The sequence below is a fragment of the Heptranchias perlo genome, chromosome 7, assembly GCF_035084215.1.
Source record: "Heptranchias perlo isolate sHepPer1 chromosome 7, sHepPer1.hap1, whole genome shotgun sequence".
Taxonomy (NCBI): domain Eukaryota; kingdom Metazoa; phylum Chordata; class Chondrichthyes; order Hexanchiformes; family Hexanchidae; genus Heptranchias; species Heptranchias perlo.
Window position 1 is genome coordinate 90,948,709 of NC_090331.1, and position 16,528 is coordinate 90,965,236.

Here is a 16,528-nt window from a genome sequence, read left to right on the forward strand (position 1 = left end):
CAGAGGAAATAGTTTCTCTCTCTCTCTCTACGCTAGCAAATCCTTAAACACCTCAATTAGATCACTCCTTAATCTTCTATACTCAAGGGAATACAAGCCTACTCTATGCAACCTGTCCTCATAATTTAACCCTTTTAGCCCCGGTATCATTCTGGTGAATCTGCGCGGCACCCCCTCCAAGGCCAATATATCCTTCCTGAGGTGCGGTGCCCAGAGCTGAACACAGTACTCTGGGACTAACCTGAGCTCTATACAACTGTAACATAACATCTACCCCTTTGTATTCCAGCCCTCTTGAGATAAAAGCCAACATTCCATTCGCCTTTTTAATGATGTTTTGTACCTGTCCACTAACTTTTAGTGAATCCTGTACATTTCTCCGGGGGGGGCCTCCAAATGTTTTGTTGTCTTTGTTGGAAGCAGTAATTAGCAGACTGTCAGCAGTAGGATCACCATATTAGCAAGGCTGCTCCAATCATGCCTTTCGATGGAGAGATGGTGCACACAGTAGCTGTAGCAGACATGGAGCGCGAGGACATAGCGCGGGAGTGACACGATGATATATTAGATACTTTTCAATGTAAATTACATCATTCCTCTGTGGGTTCCCATCGCAAAAGGCGCCAACTAACCTTTGGGCATGCCTTTGAGGGTTGGAGCTCCCCGAGTTATCGCCATTACTGGTAGCCATCACAAGTAGCACAGACCAGTAACAACAACTGGCATTTATACAGCATCTTTAACATAGCAAAACATCCCAAGGCACTTCACAGGAGCGTTATCAGACAGAATTTGACACCGAGCCACATCAGGAGATATTAGGACAGGTGACCAAAAGCTTGGCTAAACAGATAAGTTCTAAGGAGCGCCTTAGAGGAGGAGAGGTTTAGGGAGGGAATACAGAGCTTAGGGCCCAGGCAGCTGAAGGCACGGCCGCCAATGGTGGGGCGATGGAAATCGGGGATGCGCAAGAGGTCAGAATTGGAGGGGGGGCAGAGATCTCCGAGGGTTGTAGGGTTGGAGGAGGTCACAGAGATAGGGAGGGACGAGGCCATGGAGGGATTTGAAAACAAGGATGAGAATTTTAAAATCGAAGCACTACTGGACCAGGAGCCAATGTAGGTCAGCGAGCACAGGGGTGATGGGTGAACGGGACTTGGTGTGAGTTAGGATACATGATGTGGAGATGCCGGTGATGGACTGGGGTTGACAATTGTAAACAATTTTACAACACCAAGTTATAGTCCAGCAATTTTATTTTAAATTCACAAGCTTTCGGAGGCTACCTCCTTCGTCAGGTGAACGATGTGAAAAGTAATTTCCCCATTGCTGTTTACAGGTAGGACATAAGTAATTTCCCCATTGCTGTTTACAGGTAGGACATAAGTAATTTCCCCATTGCTGTTTACAGGTAGGACATAAGTAATTTCCCCATTGCTGTTTACAGGTAGGACATAAGTAATTTCCCCATTGCTGTTTACAGGTAGGGTGTCTCATTGCATATGATGCAATGAGACACCCTAGAGTGTCATGAACTGTAATTATGTCCAATGTGTTCTACTGTAATTATGTCCATGTGTTAAGTAATTTCCCCATTGCTGTTTACAGTTAGGATACAGGCAACAGATCAAGATAAGGCCAGTTCAAAAAGGAGCAGAGGTGGTTTATAAAGGTTGGGGTTATTCCAAATGGTCCTGTAAACAGACCTCCACTCCAATCAAATTGGGTCGGACTCATTAAACTGCAATGGGGAAATTACTTTCAGAACGTAGACTTTTCAGTGTGATTGCCCCTTTGTCATTTCTGGTCAGTTTCAGTCTGGCAGCACCAGTCTGCGCCCCTTGTCACATTGCAGATTGGAAAGTACAAAGTAGCCAGAGCAGGGAGCACAACTGGGAAAGCCGGGTTTTTACACTGTTAAAGTCACTTTACAAACAGCTCGGCTTTTTTTTTTTGGCAGGCGTGCGCTATCCTCGAGTGCCTGAGCTGGATGACACGTACAGGCAAGTTACTGGGAGGCTCAAACTTTGCTGCCGCTCCTTGAACGAGTCCAGAGCGATAAGAGAGAGTTTCATTTTATTTTCCGGTTCAACCGAAAGTCGATGGGGCCGAAGGAGTTTTTGTGCTCCATCTGTTGCTGTCAGTGTCTGGGTGCCAAGAAAACTCAAGCAAAGCAGCCGCTGCTCAGGTACGGTAATGTGACAGCGAATGTCTGCAGCCGGAAGCATCCTGTAATATTAATTAAATCACCGCATCTTTCTCGCCTTGAGTCCAGTATCACGTCGCTGTGAGTCTGAGGGCCAATATTTTATCATTAAAATTGACTCTTAGCGTCCTGACAAATCGATTTAAATCTTAATTTTGATTTGCCTAGTTGTATTTGATTGGAAACTCCGAGTGTCAGCTGTGCTATTGGATTGCAAAACTGATTTTAAATCGAGTTTAAATTAAATTGCATTGTGTATTTGCCGAGTGTTATTTTTAGTTCTAAATGAGTATTCTGCTTCTCATAAAAGAGGGATCTTGACAATGGACAACAAAAATTTCTCTCATGGATATCATATGATACAATACAGAAGGGGGCCATTCGGCCCATTGTGCCCATACTTGCTCTTTGAAAGAGCTATCCAATTAGACCCATAACCCTGTAAATTTTTCAACTTCAAGTATTTATCCAATTCCCTTTTGAAAGTTACTATTGAATCTGCTTCCACCGCCCTTTCAGGCAGTGCGTTCCAGATCAGAACAACTCGCTGTGTAAAAAAAACTCCTCATCTCCCCTCTGGTTCTCTTGCTGATTCTCCTTAAATTTGTGTCCTCTGGTCACCGACCCTTCTGCCACTGGAAATAGTTTCTCCTTATTTACTCTATCAAAACCCTGATTTTGAACACCTCTATCAATTCTCCTCTTAACCCTCTCTGTTCTAAGGAGAACAACCCCAGCTTCTCCAGTCTCTCCACATAACTGAAGTCCCTCATCCCTGGTACCATTCTGGTAAATCTCTTCTACACCCGTTCTAAGGCCTTCACATCCTTCCTAAAGTGTGGTGCCCAGAATTGGACACAATACTCCAGCTGAGGCCTAATCAGTGATTTATAAAGGTTTAGCATAACTTCCTTGCTCTTGTACTCTATGCCTCTGTTTATAACGCCAAGGATCCTGTACACTTTTTAAACAGCCTCCTCAACTTGTCCTGCCACCTTCAAAGATTTGTGTACGTACACCCCCAGGTCTCTCTGTTCCTGCACTCCCTTTAAAATTGTACCATTTAGTTTATATTGCCTCTTCTCATTCTTCCTACCAAAATGAATCCCTTCACACTTTTCAGCGTTAAATACTATCTGCCATCTGTCTGCCCATTTCACCAGTCTGTCTATGTCCTCCTGAAGTCTGTTACTATCCTCCTCTTTGTTTACTACATTTCAGAATTTTGTAAACTCACCAAGGCTTCTTTGACAGCACTTCCCAAACCCGCGACCTCTACCACCTAGAAGGACAAGGGCAGCAGGTAAATGGGAACAACACCACCTGCACGTTCCCCTCCAAGTCACACACGATCCCGACTTGGAAATATATCGCCGTTCCTTCATCATCGGTGGGTCAAAATCCTGGAACTCCCTTCCTAACAGCACTGTGGGAGAACCTTCACCACACGGACTGCAACGGTTCAAGAAGGCGGCTCACCACCACCTTCTCAAGGGCAATTAGGGATGGGCAATAAATGCTGGCCTTGCCAGCGACGCTCACATCCCATGAACAAATTTTTTAAAAACTATGCTCTGTATACCCAAGTCCAGGTCATTAATTTGTAACAAAAAGAGCAGTGGTCCCAACACCAACCCCTGAGGGACACCACTGTACACTTCCCTCCAGTCTGAAAAACAACCGCTCACCTCTACTCTCTGCTTTCTGTCCCTTAGCCAATTTTGTATCCACACAGCCACTGCTCCTTTAAACCCATGGGCTTCAATTTTACCAACATCATAATCCTTGGATAAACCACAAGCCCAGATCACTTTCATTGTAATCACTCCCTCCCCAACTATTTCATATATAGCCATGTCACATTGGTGTCAGCTGTTCTCAGTGGGCAGCATACTCGCCTCTGAGTCAGAAGGTTGTGGGTTCAAGTCCCACTTCAGGAACTTGAGCACAAAATCCTGGCTGACACTCCCAGTGCCGTACTGAGGGAGTGTTGCACTGTCAGGGCTAGACAGACTGAATGCAGGGAGGATGTTTCTTTGGGCTGGGACATCCAGAACGAGGGGTCACAGTCTCAGGATATGGGTTAGGTCATTTAGGACTGAAATGAGGAGAGATTTCTTCACTCAGAGGGTGGTGAACCTGTGGAATTCTCCACCACAGGAGGCTGTGGAGGCCAAGTCACTGAATATATTTAAGAAGGAGCTGGATAGATTTCTAGACACAAAAGGGTATGGGGAGAGAGCGGGAATATGGTATTGAGATAGAGGATCAGCCATGATCATATTGAATGGTGGAGCAGGCTCGAAGGGCTGAATGGCCTACTCCTGCTTCTATTTTCTATGTTTTGGATGAGATGTTAAACCGAGGCCCTGTCTGCCCTCTCAGGTGGACGTAAAAGATCCCATGGCAATATTTTGAAGAAGAGCAGGGAAGTTCTCCCCGGTGTCCTGGCCAATATTCATCCCACAACCAACATCACTAAAAAACAGATTATCTGGTCATTATCACATTGTTGTTTGTGGGAGCTTGGCTGCTACATTCAGCAAAGTACTTCATTGGCTGTAAAGGGATGTCCTGAGGTCATGAAAGGTGCTATATAAATGCAAGTCTTTATTTTCTTTTTGTTATTTTGAACAGTAGCCTCTAATGGCAGGTTTCAATTGCAGATTTGCCTTAGGAGAGGGGTGTACAGGGCACAATTTCAAAATTTGCAGATGACACAAAACTTGGAAGTGTAGTGAACAGTGAGGAGGATAGTAATAGACTTCAAGAGGACATAGACAGGCTGGTGGAATGGGCGGACACATGGCAGATGAAATTTAACGCAGAGAAGTGTGAAATGATACATTTTGGTAGGAAGAACGAGGAGAGGCAACATAAACCAGAGGACACAATTCTAAAAGGGGTTCCGGAACAGAGAGATCTGGGAGTAAATGTGCACAAATTGTTGAAGGTTGCAGGGCAGGTTGAAAAAGTGGTTAAAAAAGCGTACAGGATCCTGGGCTTTATAAATAGAGGCATAGAGTACAAAAGTATGAAAGTTATGATGAATCTTTATAAAACACTGGTTCGGCCATAACTGGAGTATTGTGTCCAGTTCTGGGCACCGCACTTTAGGAAAGATGTGAAGGCCTTAGAGAGGGTGCAGAAGAGATTTACTAGAATGATTCCAGGGATGAGGGACTTCAGTTACATGGATAGACTGGAGAAGCTGGGGTTGTTCTCCTTATAGCAAAGAAGGTTGAGAGGAGATTTGATAGAGGTGTTCAAAATCATGAAGGGTCTGGACAGAGTAGATAGAGAGAAACTGTTCCCATTGGTGGAAGGGTCAAGAATCAGAGGACATAGAATTAAGGTGATTGGCAAAAGAACCAAAGGTGACATGAGGAAAAACTTTTTACACAGCGAGTGGTTATGATCTGGAATGCACTGCCCGAGGGGGTGGTGGAGGCAGATTCAATTGTGGTTTTCAAAAGGGAACTGGATAAGTACTTGAATGGAAAAAATTTGCAGGGCTAGGGAGTGGGACTAGCTGGATTGCTCTTGCAGAGAGCCAGCACGGACTCAATAGGCCAAATGGCCTCCTTCCGTGCTGTAACCATTCTATGATTCTACATACCAACTCAAATCCTTAATGCTGTAGAAAACTGCCTTCCTTACACTGTGCACTGAACTGCGCAGCAGCTGGAACAATATCAAAACAACTGTGCTTGTGCGAGCTTGGGCATGCACTGTTTATCTTTAGTCCTGGTTCATGTCGAGCTATCCAGCCGCTCTACCTCCCCCCGTGGCTGAGAGAGGACACCAAGTGACAGAGCAGCACTGAATTGCTTCATGGCCTGTAAGCTGAGGTACTCGGGTCTGCCAGCAGCCAGAAAACGAGGCACACTCCACTCTATGGGATATCAAGTTTGGAGGTGAAAACTTACCCTGTGCCCCACAGATTATCTCATACCCTATCCCATAGTTATCCAATACCCTATCCTATTGTATCCCATATCTATCTCATTTTGTCCTCTGCATTATTCCGTACCCTCACCTATCCCATACCATACCCAAACTTATACCCTTTTCCATATCCTGTTCCCATAGCCTATCCTATCCCCTTTTCCATGCTGTATCCCATATCTCATCCCGTATCTATCCCATGCTTTATCCCATGCACTAGTCCATAACCCATCCCATCCAAAACTCTGCTGCCCGTATCTTAACACATACCAAGTCCCGTTCACCCATCACCCCTGTGCTCGCTGATCTACATTGGCTCCTGGTCTGGGAACGCCTCGATTTTAAAATTCTCATCTTTGTTTTCAAATCCTTCCTCGGCCTCGCCCCTCCCTTTTTCTGTGACCCCCTACAACCCTCCAAGATCTCTCCACTCCTCCAATTCTGGCCTCTTGCGGATCCCCGATTTTAATCGCTTCACCACTGGCGGCCGTGCCTTCAGCTGTCTAGGCCTTAAAATCTGGAATTCCCTCCCTAAACCTCTCCACCTCTCTCTCATTCTTTAAAACGGACCTGAAAACCTACCTCTTTGACCAAGCTTTTGGTCACCTGTCCTAATATCTCCTTATGTGGCTCAGTGTCAAATTTTGTTTGATTATCGCTCCTGTGAAACACCTTGGGACATTTTACTAGGTTAAAGATGCTATATAAATGCTTGTTGTTGTTGTTGTTGTTGTTGTTGTTGTTGTGATAGTCCATATTCTTTTCCATAACCTATCTCATAACCGATTCTATCATATTCTATTTCATCCTCTATCCTTAGCATTTTCCATGCCTTATCCCATATCCTACATAATTCTATTTTTTGCCCTTTTTCATCGTCTATCCCATACCTTTTCCCACATCTTATTCCATATCTATCACATGCTTTATCCCATGCACTAATGCATACCTCTCCTATACCCTCTTGCTTGCACTATCCTATGTGCTCTTCTATACCCTATTCATATCCTATCCCGTATTCCACATGCTATTTCATATATAACCCTATTCCTTATCCCAGGCCCTATTCCATGTCCTATTATATGTCCTATTCCATGGTCTAACCCATATTATATCTGACCCCACTCCCAATCCCGCAACCTATTCCAATTCCTATTCCATACCCTGTCCTATGCCATGCTCTCTGCCACTCCATATTTCAGATCCTGTCCCATGTCCTGCCCTATTGCATACCCTATTTGATGCCACATACCTGATCTTATCCATTTCCCACGCCCTATCCCACTCCTTATTTGATACCCTATTATAAGAACATAAGAACATAAGAAATAGGAGCAGGAGTAGGCCAATCGGCCCCTCGAGCCTGCTCTGCCATTCAATAAGATGATGGCTGATCTGATCCTAACCTCAAATCTAAATTCATGTCCAATTTCCTGCCTGCTCCCCGTAACCCCTAATTCCCAAACACAATCCCACACTGCATGCAATGTCCTATTCCATGTCATGTCCCATGTCCTGTCCCAAACCCTGCCCCAAACCGTATCCCATACGCCATCTCAAACTTATAGTGGACTGAGAGAGAAGGACATCAATGGCATTTTTTAAAGTTGAGTGACAGAACAAGGCATTTATAGCAAAAAAAAAAGAAGGACTTGCATTTATATAGCGCCTTTCATGACATTAGGACGTCCCAAAGAGCTTTACAGCCAAAGAATTACGATTTGAAGTGTAGACACTGTTGTAATGTCGGAAAAGTTAGAGAGCAGGGTATTGATATTGTTTATAGTGGAGTGAGAGAGCGAGGTATTGATATTGTTTATAGTGGAGTGAGAGAGCGGGACATTGATATTGTTTAGAGTGGAGTGAGAGAGCGAGGTATTGATATTGTTTATAGTGGAGTGAGAGAGCGAGGTATTGATATTGTTTATAGTGGAGTGAGAGAGCGGGGTATTGATATTGTTTATAGTGGAGTGAGAGAGCGGGGTATTGATATTGTTTATAGTGGAGTGAGAGAGCGGGGGATTGATATTGTTTATAGTGGAGTGAGAGAGCGAGGTATTGATATTGTTTATAGTGGAGTGAGAGAGCGAGGTATTGATATTGTTTATAGTGGAGTGAGAGAGCGAGGTATTGATATTGTTTAGAGTGGAGTGAGAGAGCGGGGTATTGATATTGTTTATAGTGGAGTGAGAGAGCGGGGTATTGATATTGTTTATAGTGGAGTGAGAGAGCGGGGTATTGATATTGTTTATAGTGGAGTGAGAGAGCGGGGTATTGATATTGTTTATAGTGGAGTGAGAGAGCGGGGTATTGATATTGTTTATAGTGGAGTGAGAGAGCGAGGTATTGATATTGTTTAGAGTGGAGTGAGAGAGCGGGGTATTGATATTGTTTATAGTGGAGTGAGAGAGCGGGGTATTGATATTGTTTAGAGTGGAGTGAGAGAGCGGGGTATTGATATTGTTTATAGTGGAGTGAGAGAGCGGGGTATTGATATTGTTTATAGTGGAGTGAGAGAGCGGGGTATTGATATTGTTTATAGTGGAGTGAGAGAGCGGGGTATTGATATTGTTTATAGTGGAGTGAGAGAGCGAGGTATTGATATTGTTTATAGTGGAGTGAGAGAGCGGGGTATTGATATTGTTTATAGTGGAGTGAGAGAGCGGGGTATTGATATTGTTTATAGTGGAGTGAGAGAGCGGGGTATTGATATTGTTTATAGTGGAGTGAGAGAGCGAGGTATTGATATTGTTTATAGTGGAGTGAGAGAGCGGGGTATTGATATTGTTTATAGTGGAGTGAGAGAGCGGGGTATTGATATTGTTTATAGTGGAGTGAGAGAGCGGGGTATTGATATTGTTTATAGTGGAGTGAGAGAGCGGGGTATTGATATTGTTTATAGTGGAGTGAGAGAGCGGGGTATTGATATTGTTTATAGTGGAGTGAGAGAGCGGGGTATTGATATTGTTTATAGTGGAGTGAGAGAGCGAGGTATTGATATTGTTTATAGTGGAGTGAGAGCGCGGGGTATTGATATTGTTTATAGTGGAGTGAGAGAGCGGGGTATTGATATTGTTTAGAGTGGAGTGAGAGAGCGGGGTATTGATATTGTTTCGAGTGGAGTGAGAGAGCGGGGTATTGATATTGTTTATAGTGGAGTGAGAGAGCGAGGTATTGATATTGTTTATAGTGGAGTGAGAGAGCGGGGTATTGATATTGTTTATAGTGGAGTGAGAGAGCGGGGTATTGATATTGTTTATAGTGGAGTGAGAGAGCGAGGTATTGATATTGTTTAGAGTGGAGTGAGAGAGCGGGGTATTGATATTGTTTATAGTGGAGTGAGAGAGCGGGGTATTGATATTGTTTAGAGTGGAGTGAGAGAGCGGGGTATTGATATTGTTTATAGTGGAGTGAGAGAGCGGGGTATTGATATTGTTTATAGTGGAGTGAGAGAGCGAGGTATTGATATTGTTTAGAGTGGAGTGAGAGAGCGGGGTATTGATATTGTTTAGAGTGGAGTGAGAGAGCGGGGTATTGATATTGTTTAGAGTGGAGTGAGAGAGCGAGGTATTGATATTGTTTATAGTGGAGTGAGTGAGCGAGGTATTGATATTGTTTATAGTGGAGTGAGAGAGCGAGGTATTGATATTGTTTAGAGTGGAGTGAGAGAGCGAGGTATTGATATTGTTTATAGTGGAGTGAGAGAGCGGGGTATTGATATTGTTTATAGTGGAGTGAGAGAGCGGGGTATTGATATTGTTTATAGTGGAGTGAGAGAGCGGGGTATTGATATTGTTTATAGTGGAGTGAGAGAGCGGGGTATTGATATTGTTTATAGTGGAGTGAGAGAGCGAGGTATTGATATTGTTTATAGTGGAGTGAGAGAGCGGGGTATTGATATTGTTTAGAGTGGAGTGAGAGAGCGAGGTATTGATATTGTTTATAGTGGAGTGAGAGAGCGGGGTATTGATATTGTTTATAGTGGAGTGAGAGAGCGAGGTATTGATATTGTTTATAGTGGAGTGAGAGAGCGGGGTATTGATATTGTTTCGAGTGGAGTGAGAGAGCGATGTATTGATATTGTTTATAGTGGAGTGAGAGAGCGGGGTATTGATATTGTTTATAGTGGAGTGAGAGAGCGGGGAATTGATATTGTTTATAGTGGAGTGAGAGAGCGGGGTATTGATATTGTTTATAGTGGAGTGAGAGAGCGGGGTATTGATATTGTTAAAAGTGGAGTGAGAGAGCGAGGTATTGATATTGTTTAGAGTGGAGTGAGAGAGCGAGGTATTGATATTGTTTATAGTGGAGTGAGAGAGCGGGGTATTGATATTGTTTATAGTGGAGTGAGAGAGCGAGGTATTGATATTGTTTATAGTGGAGTGAGAGAGCGAGGTATTGATATTGTTTATAGTGGAGTGAGAGAGCGGGGTATTGATATTGTTTATAGTGGAGTGAGAGAGCGGGGTATTGATATTGTTTAGAGTGGAGTGAGAGAGCGAGGTATTGATATTGTTTATAGTGGAGTGAGAGAGCGGGGTATTGATATTGTTTATAGTGGAGTGAGAGAGCGGGGTATTGATATTGTTTATAGTGGAGTGAGAGAGCGAGGTATTGATATTGTTTATAGTGGAGTGAGAGAGCGAGGTATTGATATTGTTTATAGTGGAGTGAGAGAGCGGGGTATTGATATTGTTTAGAGTGGAGTGAGAGAGCGAGGTATTGATATTGTTTATAGTGGAGTGAGAGAGCGGGGTATTGATATTGTTTATAGTGGAGTGAGAGAGCGGGGTATTGATATTGTTTATAGTGGAGTGAGAGAGCGGGGTATTGATATTGTTTATAGTGGAGTGAGAGAGCGGGGTATTGATATTGTTTATAGTGGAGTGAGAGAGCGGGGTATTGATATTGTTTATAGTGGAGTGAGAGAGCGGGGTATTGATATTGTTTATAGTGGAGTGAGAGAGCGGGGTATTGATATTGTTTAGAGTGGAGTGAGAGAGCGAGGTATTGATATTGTTTATAGTGGAGTGAGAGAGCGGGGTATTGATATTGTTTATAGTGGAGTGAGAGAGCGGGGTATTGATATTGTTTATAGTGGAGTGAGAGAGCGGGGTATTGATATTGTTTATAGTGGAGTGAGAGAGCGGGGTATTGATATTGTTTATAGTGGAGTGAGAGAGCGGGGTATTGATATTGTTTATAGTGGAGTGAGAGAGCGGGGTATTGATATTGTTTATAGTGGAGTGAGAGAGCGGGGTATTGATATTGTTTATAGTGGAGTGAGAGAGCGGGGTATTGATATTGTTTATAGTGGAGTGAGAGAGCGAGGTATTGATATTGTTTAGAGTGGAGTGAGAGAGCGGGGTATTGATATTGTTTATAGTGGAGTGAGAGAGCGGGGTATTGATATTGTTTAGAGTGGAGTGAGAGAGCGGGGTATTGATATTGTTTATAGTGGAGTGAGAGAGCGGGGTATTGATATTGTTTATAGTGGAGTGAGAGAGCGGGGTATTGATATTGTTTATAGTGGAGTGAGAGAGCGGGGTATTGATATTGTTTATAGTGGAGTGAGAGAGCGAGGTATTGATATTGTTTATAGTGGAGTGAGAGAGCGGGGTATTGATATTGTTTATAGTGGAGTGAGAGAGCGGGGTATTGATATTGTTTATAGTGGAGTGAGAGAGCGGGGTATTGATATTGTTTATAGTGGAGTGAGAGAGCGAGGTATTGATATTGTTTATAGTGGAGTGAGAGAGCGGGGTATTGATATTGTTTATAGTGGAGTGAGAGAGCGGGGTATTGATATTGTTTATAGTGGAGTGAGAGAGCGGGGTATTGATATTGTTTATAGTGGAGTGAGAGAGCGGGGTATTGATATTGTTTATAGTGGAGTGAGAGAGCGGGGTATTGATATTGTTTATAGTGGAGTGAGAGAGCGGGGTATTGATATTGTTTATAGTGGAGTGAGAGAGCGAGGTATTGATATTGTTTATAGTGGAGTGAGAGCGCGGGGTATTGATATTGTTTATAGTGGAGTGAGAGAGCGGGGTATTGATATTGTTTAGAGTGGAGTGAGAGAGCGGGGTATTGATATTGTTTCGAGTGGAGTGAGAGAGCGGGGTATTGATATTGTTTATAGTGGAGTGAGAGAGCGAGGTATTGATATTGTTTATAGTGGAGTGAGAGAGCGGGGTATTGATATTGTTTATAGTGGAGTGAGAGAGCGGGGTATTGATATTGTTTATAGTGGAGTGAGAGAGCGAGGTATTGATATTGTTTAGAGTGGAGTGAGAGAGCGGGGTATTGATATTGTTTATAGTGGAGTGAGAGAGCGGGGTATTGATATTGTTTAGAGTGGAGTGAGAGAGCGGGGTATTGATATTGTTTATAGTGGAGTGAGAGAGCGGGGTATTGATATTGTTTATAGTGGAGTGAGAGAGCGAGGTATTGATATTGTTTAGAGTGGAGTGAGAGAGCGGGGTATTGATATTGTTTAGAGTGGAGTGAGAGAGCGGGGTATTGATATTGTTTAGAGTGGAGTGAGAGAGCGAGGTATTGATATTGTTTATAGTGGAGTGAGTGAGCGAGGTATTGATATTGTTTATAGTGGAGTGAGAGAGCGAGGTATTGATATTGTTTATAGTGGAGTGAGAGAGCGGGGTATTGATATTGTTTATAGTGGAGTGAGAGAGCGGGGTATTGATATTGTTTATAGTGGAGTGAGAGAGCGGGGTATTGATATTGTTTATAGTGGAGTGAGAGAGCGGGGTATTGATATTGTTTATAGTGGAGTGAGAGAGCGAGGTATTGATATTGTTTATAGTGGAGTGAGAGAGCGGGGTATTGATATTGTTTAGAGTGGAGTGAGAGAGCGAGGTATTGATATTGTTTATAGTGGAGTGAGAGAGCGGGGTATTGATATTGTTTATAGTGGAGTGAGAGAGCGAGGTATTGATATTGTTTATAGTGGAGTGAGAGAGCGGGGTATTGATATTGTTTCGAGTGGAGTGAGAGAGCGATGTATTGATATTGTTTATAGTGGAGTGAGAGAGCGGGGTATTGATATTGTTTATAGTGGAGTGAGAGAGCGGGGAATTGATATTGTTTATAGTGGAGTGAGAGAGCGGGGTATTGATATTGTTTATAGTGGAGTGAGAGAGCGGGGTATTGATATTGTTTATAGTGGAGTGAGAGAGCGGGGTATTGATATTGTTTATAGTGGAGTGAGAGAGCGGGGTATTGATATTGTTGATAGTGGAGTGAGAGAGCGGGGTATTGATATTGTTTATAGTGGAGTGAGAGAGCGGGGTATTGATATTGTTTATAGTGGAGTGAGAGAGCGAGGTATTGATATTGTTTAGAGTGGAGTGAGAGAGCGAGGTATTGATATTGTTTAGAGTGGAGTGAGAGAGCGAGGTATTGATATTGTTTATAGTGGAGTGAGAGAGCGGGGTATTGATATTGTTTATAGTGGAGTGAGAGAGCGAGGTATTGATATTGTTTATAGTGGAGTGAGAGAGCGAGGTATTGATATTGTTTATAGTGGAGTGAGAGAGCGGGGTATTGATATTGTTTATAGTGGAGTGAGAGAGCGGGGTATTGATATTGTTTAGAGTGGAGTGAGAGAGCGAGGTATTGATATTGTTTATAGTGGAGTGAGAGAGCGGGGTATTGATATTGTTTATAGTGGAGTGAGAGAGCGGGGTATTGATATTGTTTATAGTGGAGTGAGAGAGCGAGGTATTGATATTGTTTATAGTGGAGTGAGAGAGCGAGGTATTGATATTGTTTATAGTGGAGTGAGAGAGCGGGGTATTGATATTGTTTAGAGTGGAGTGAGAGAGCGAGGTATTGATATTGTTTATAGTGGAGTGAGAGAGCGGGGTATTGATATTGTTTATAGTGGAGTGAGAGAGCGGGGTATTGATATTGTTTATAGTGGAGTGAGAGAGCGGGGTATTGATATTGTTTATAGTGGAGTGAGAGAGCGGGGTATTGATATTGTTTATAGTGGAGTGAGAGAGCGGGGTATTGATATTGTTTATAGTGGAGTGAGAGAGCGGGGTATTGATATTGTTTATAGTGGAGTGAGAGAGCGGGGTATTGATATTGTTTAGAGTGGAGTGAGAGAGCGAGGTATTGATATTGTTTATAGTGGAGTGAGAGAGCGGGGTATTGATATTGTTTATAGTGGAGTGAGAGAGCGGGGTATTGATATTGTTTATAGTGGAGTGAGAGAGCGAGGTATTGATATTGTTTATAGTGGAGTGAGAGAGCGGGGTATTGATATTGTTTATAGTGGAGTGAGAGAGCGGGGTATTGATATTGTTTATAGTGGAGTGAGAGAGCGAGGTATTGATATTGTTTAGAGTGGAGTGAGAGAGCGGGGTATTGATATTGTTTGTAGTGGAGTGAGAGAGCGGGGTATTGATATTGTTTATAGTGGAGTGAGAGAGCGGGGTATTGATATTGTTTAGAGTGGAGTGAGAGAGCGGGGTATTGATATTGTTTATAGTGGAGTGAGAGAGCGGGGTATTGATATTGTTTATAGTGGAGTGAGAGAGCGAGGTATTGACATTGTTTAGAGTGGAGTGAGAGAGCGGGGTATTGATATTGTTTATAGTGGAGTGAGAGAGCGAGGTATTGATATTGTTTATAGTGGAGTGAGAGAGCGAGGTATTGATATTGTTTATAGTGGAGTGAGAGAGAGGGGTATTGATATTGTTTATAGTGGAGTGAGAGAGCCGGGTATTGATATTGTTTATAGTGGAGTGAGAGAGCGAGGTATTGATATTGTTTATAGTGGAGTGAGAGAGCTGGGTATTGATATTGTTTATAGTGGAGTGAGAGAGCGGGGTATTGATATTGTTTATAGTGGAGTGAGAGAGCGAGGTATTGATATTGTTTATAGTGGAGTGAGAGAGCGAGGTATTGATATTGTTTATAGTGGAGTGAGAGAGCGGGGTATTGATATTGTTTATAGTGGAGTGAGAGAGCGAGGTATTGATATTGTTTAGAGTGGAGTGAGAGAGCGGGGTATTGATATTGTTTATAGTGGAGTGAGAGAGCGAGGTATTGATATTGTTTATAGTGGAGTGAGAGAGCGAGGTATTGATATTGTTTATAGTGGAGTGAGAGAGCGGGGTATTGATATTGTTTATACTGGAGTGAGAGAGCGGGGTATTGATATTGTTTATAGTGGAGTGAGAGAGCGGGGTATTGATATTGTTTATAGTGGAGTGAGAGAGCGGGGTATTGATATTGTTTATAGTGGAGTGAGAGAGCGGGGTATTGATATTGTTTAGAGTGGAGTGAGAGAGCGAGGTATTGATATTGTTTATAGTGGAGTGAGAGAGCGGGGTATTGATATTGTTTAGAGTGGAGTGAGAGAGCGGGGTATTGATATTGTTTATAGTGGAGTGAGTGAGCGGGGTATTGATATTGTTTATAGTGGAGTGAGAGAGCGGGGTATTGATATTGTTTATAGTGGAGTGAGAGAGCGGGGTATTGATATTGTTTATAGTGGAGTGAGAGAGCGGGGTATTGATATTGTTTAGAGTGGAGTGAGAGAGCGGGGTATTGATATTGTTTATAGTGGAGTGAGAGAGCGGGGTATTGATATTGTTCATAGTGGAGTGAGAGAGCGGGGTATTGATATTGTTTATAGTGGAGTGAGAGAGCGGGGTATTGATATTGTTAATAGTGGAGTGAGAGAGCGGGGTATTGATATTGTTTATAGTGGAGTGAGAGAGCGAGGTATTGATATTGTTTATAGTGGAGTGAGAGAGCGGGATATTGATATTGTTTATAGTGGAGTGAGAGAGCGGGGTATTGATATTGTTTATAGTGGAGTGAGAGAGCGGGGTATTGATATTGTTTATAGTGGAGTGAGAGAGCGGGGTATTGATATTGTTTATAGTGGAGTGAGAGAGCGGGGTATTGATATTGTTTATAGTGGAGTGAGAGAGCGGGGTATTGATATTGTTTATAGTGGAGTGAGTGAGCGGTGTATTGATATTGTTTATAGTGGAGTGAGAGAGCGGGGTATTGATATTGTTTATAGTGGAGTGAGAGAGCGGGGTATTGATATTGTTTAGAGTGGAGTGAGAGAGCGGGGTATTGATATTGTTTATAGTGGAGTGAGAGAGCGGGGTATTGATATTGTTTAGAGTGGAGTGAGTGAGCGAGGTATTGATATTGTTTATAGTGGAGTGAGAGAGCGGGGTATTGATATTGTTTATAGTGGAGTGAGAGAGCGAGGTATTGATCTTGTTTATAGTGGAGTGAGAGAGCGGGGTATTGATATTGTTTATAGTGGAGTGAGAGAGCGGGGTATTGATATTGTTTATAGTGGAGTGAGAGAGCGGGGTA

The 16,528-nt window shown here is 43.0% G+C and overlaps 1 protein-coding gene across 1 annotated transcript in view; it reads left to right on the forward strand.

The window, feature by feature from the left end:
• Window positions 1-1,942: 1,942 nt before the first annotated feature.
• LOC137323405 (melanoregulin-like) overlaps window positions 1,943-16,528 on the forward strand; it is a 78,482-nt gene continuing 63,896 nt past the window's right edge. Inside the window, exon 1 of the mRNA XM_067986884.1 lies at window positions 1,943-2,188. Within this exon, the coding sequence (XP_067842985.1) occupies window positions 2,103-2,188 (86 nt within the window). The 5' untranslated portion in view covers window positions 1,943-2,102. The remainder of the gene's footprint in view (window positions 2,189-16,528) is intronic.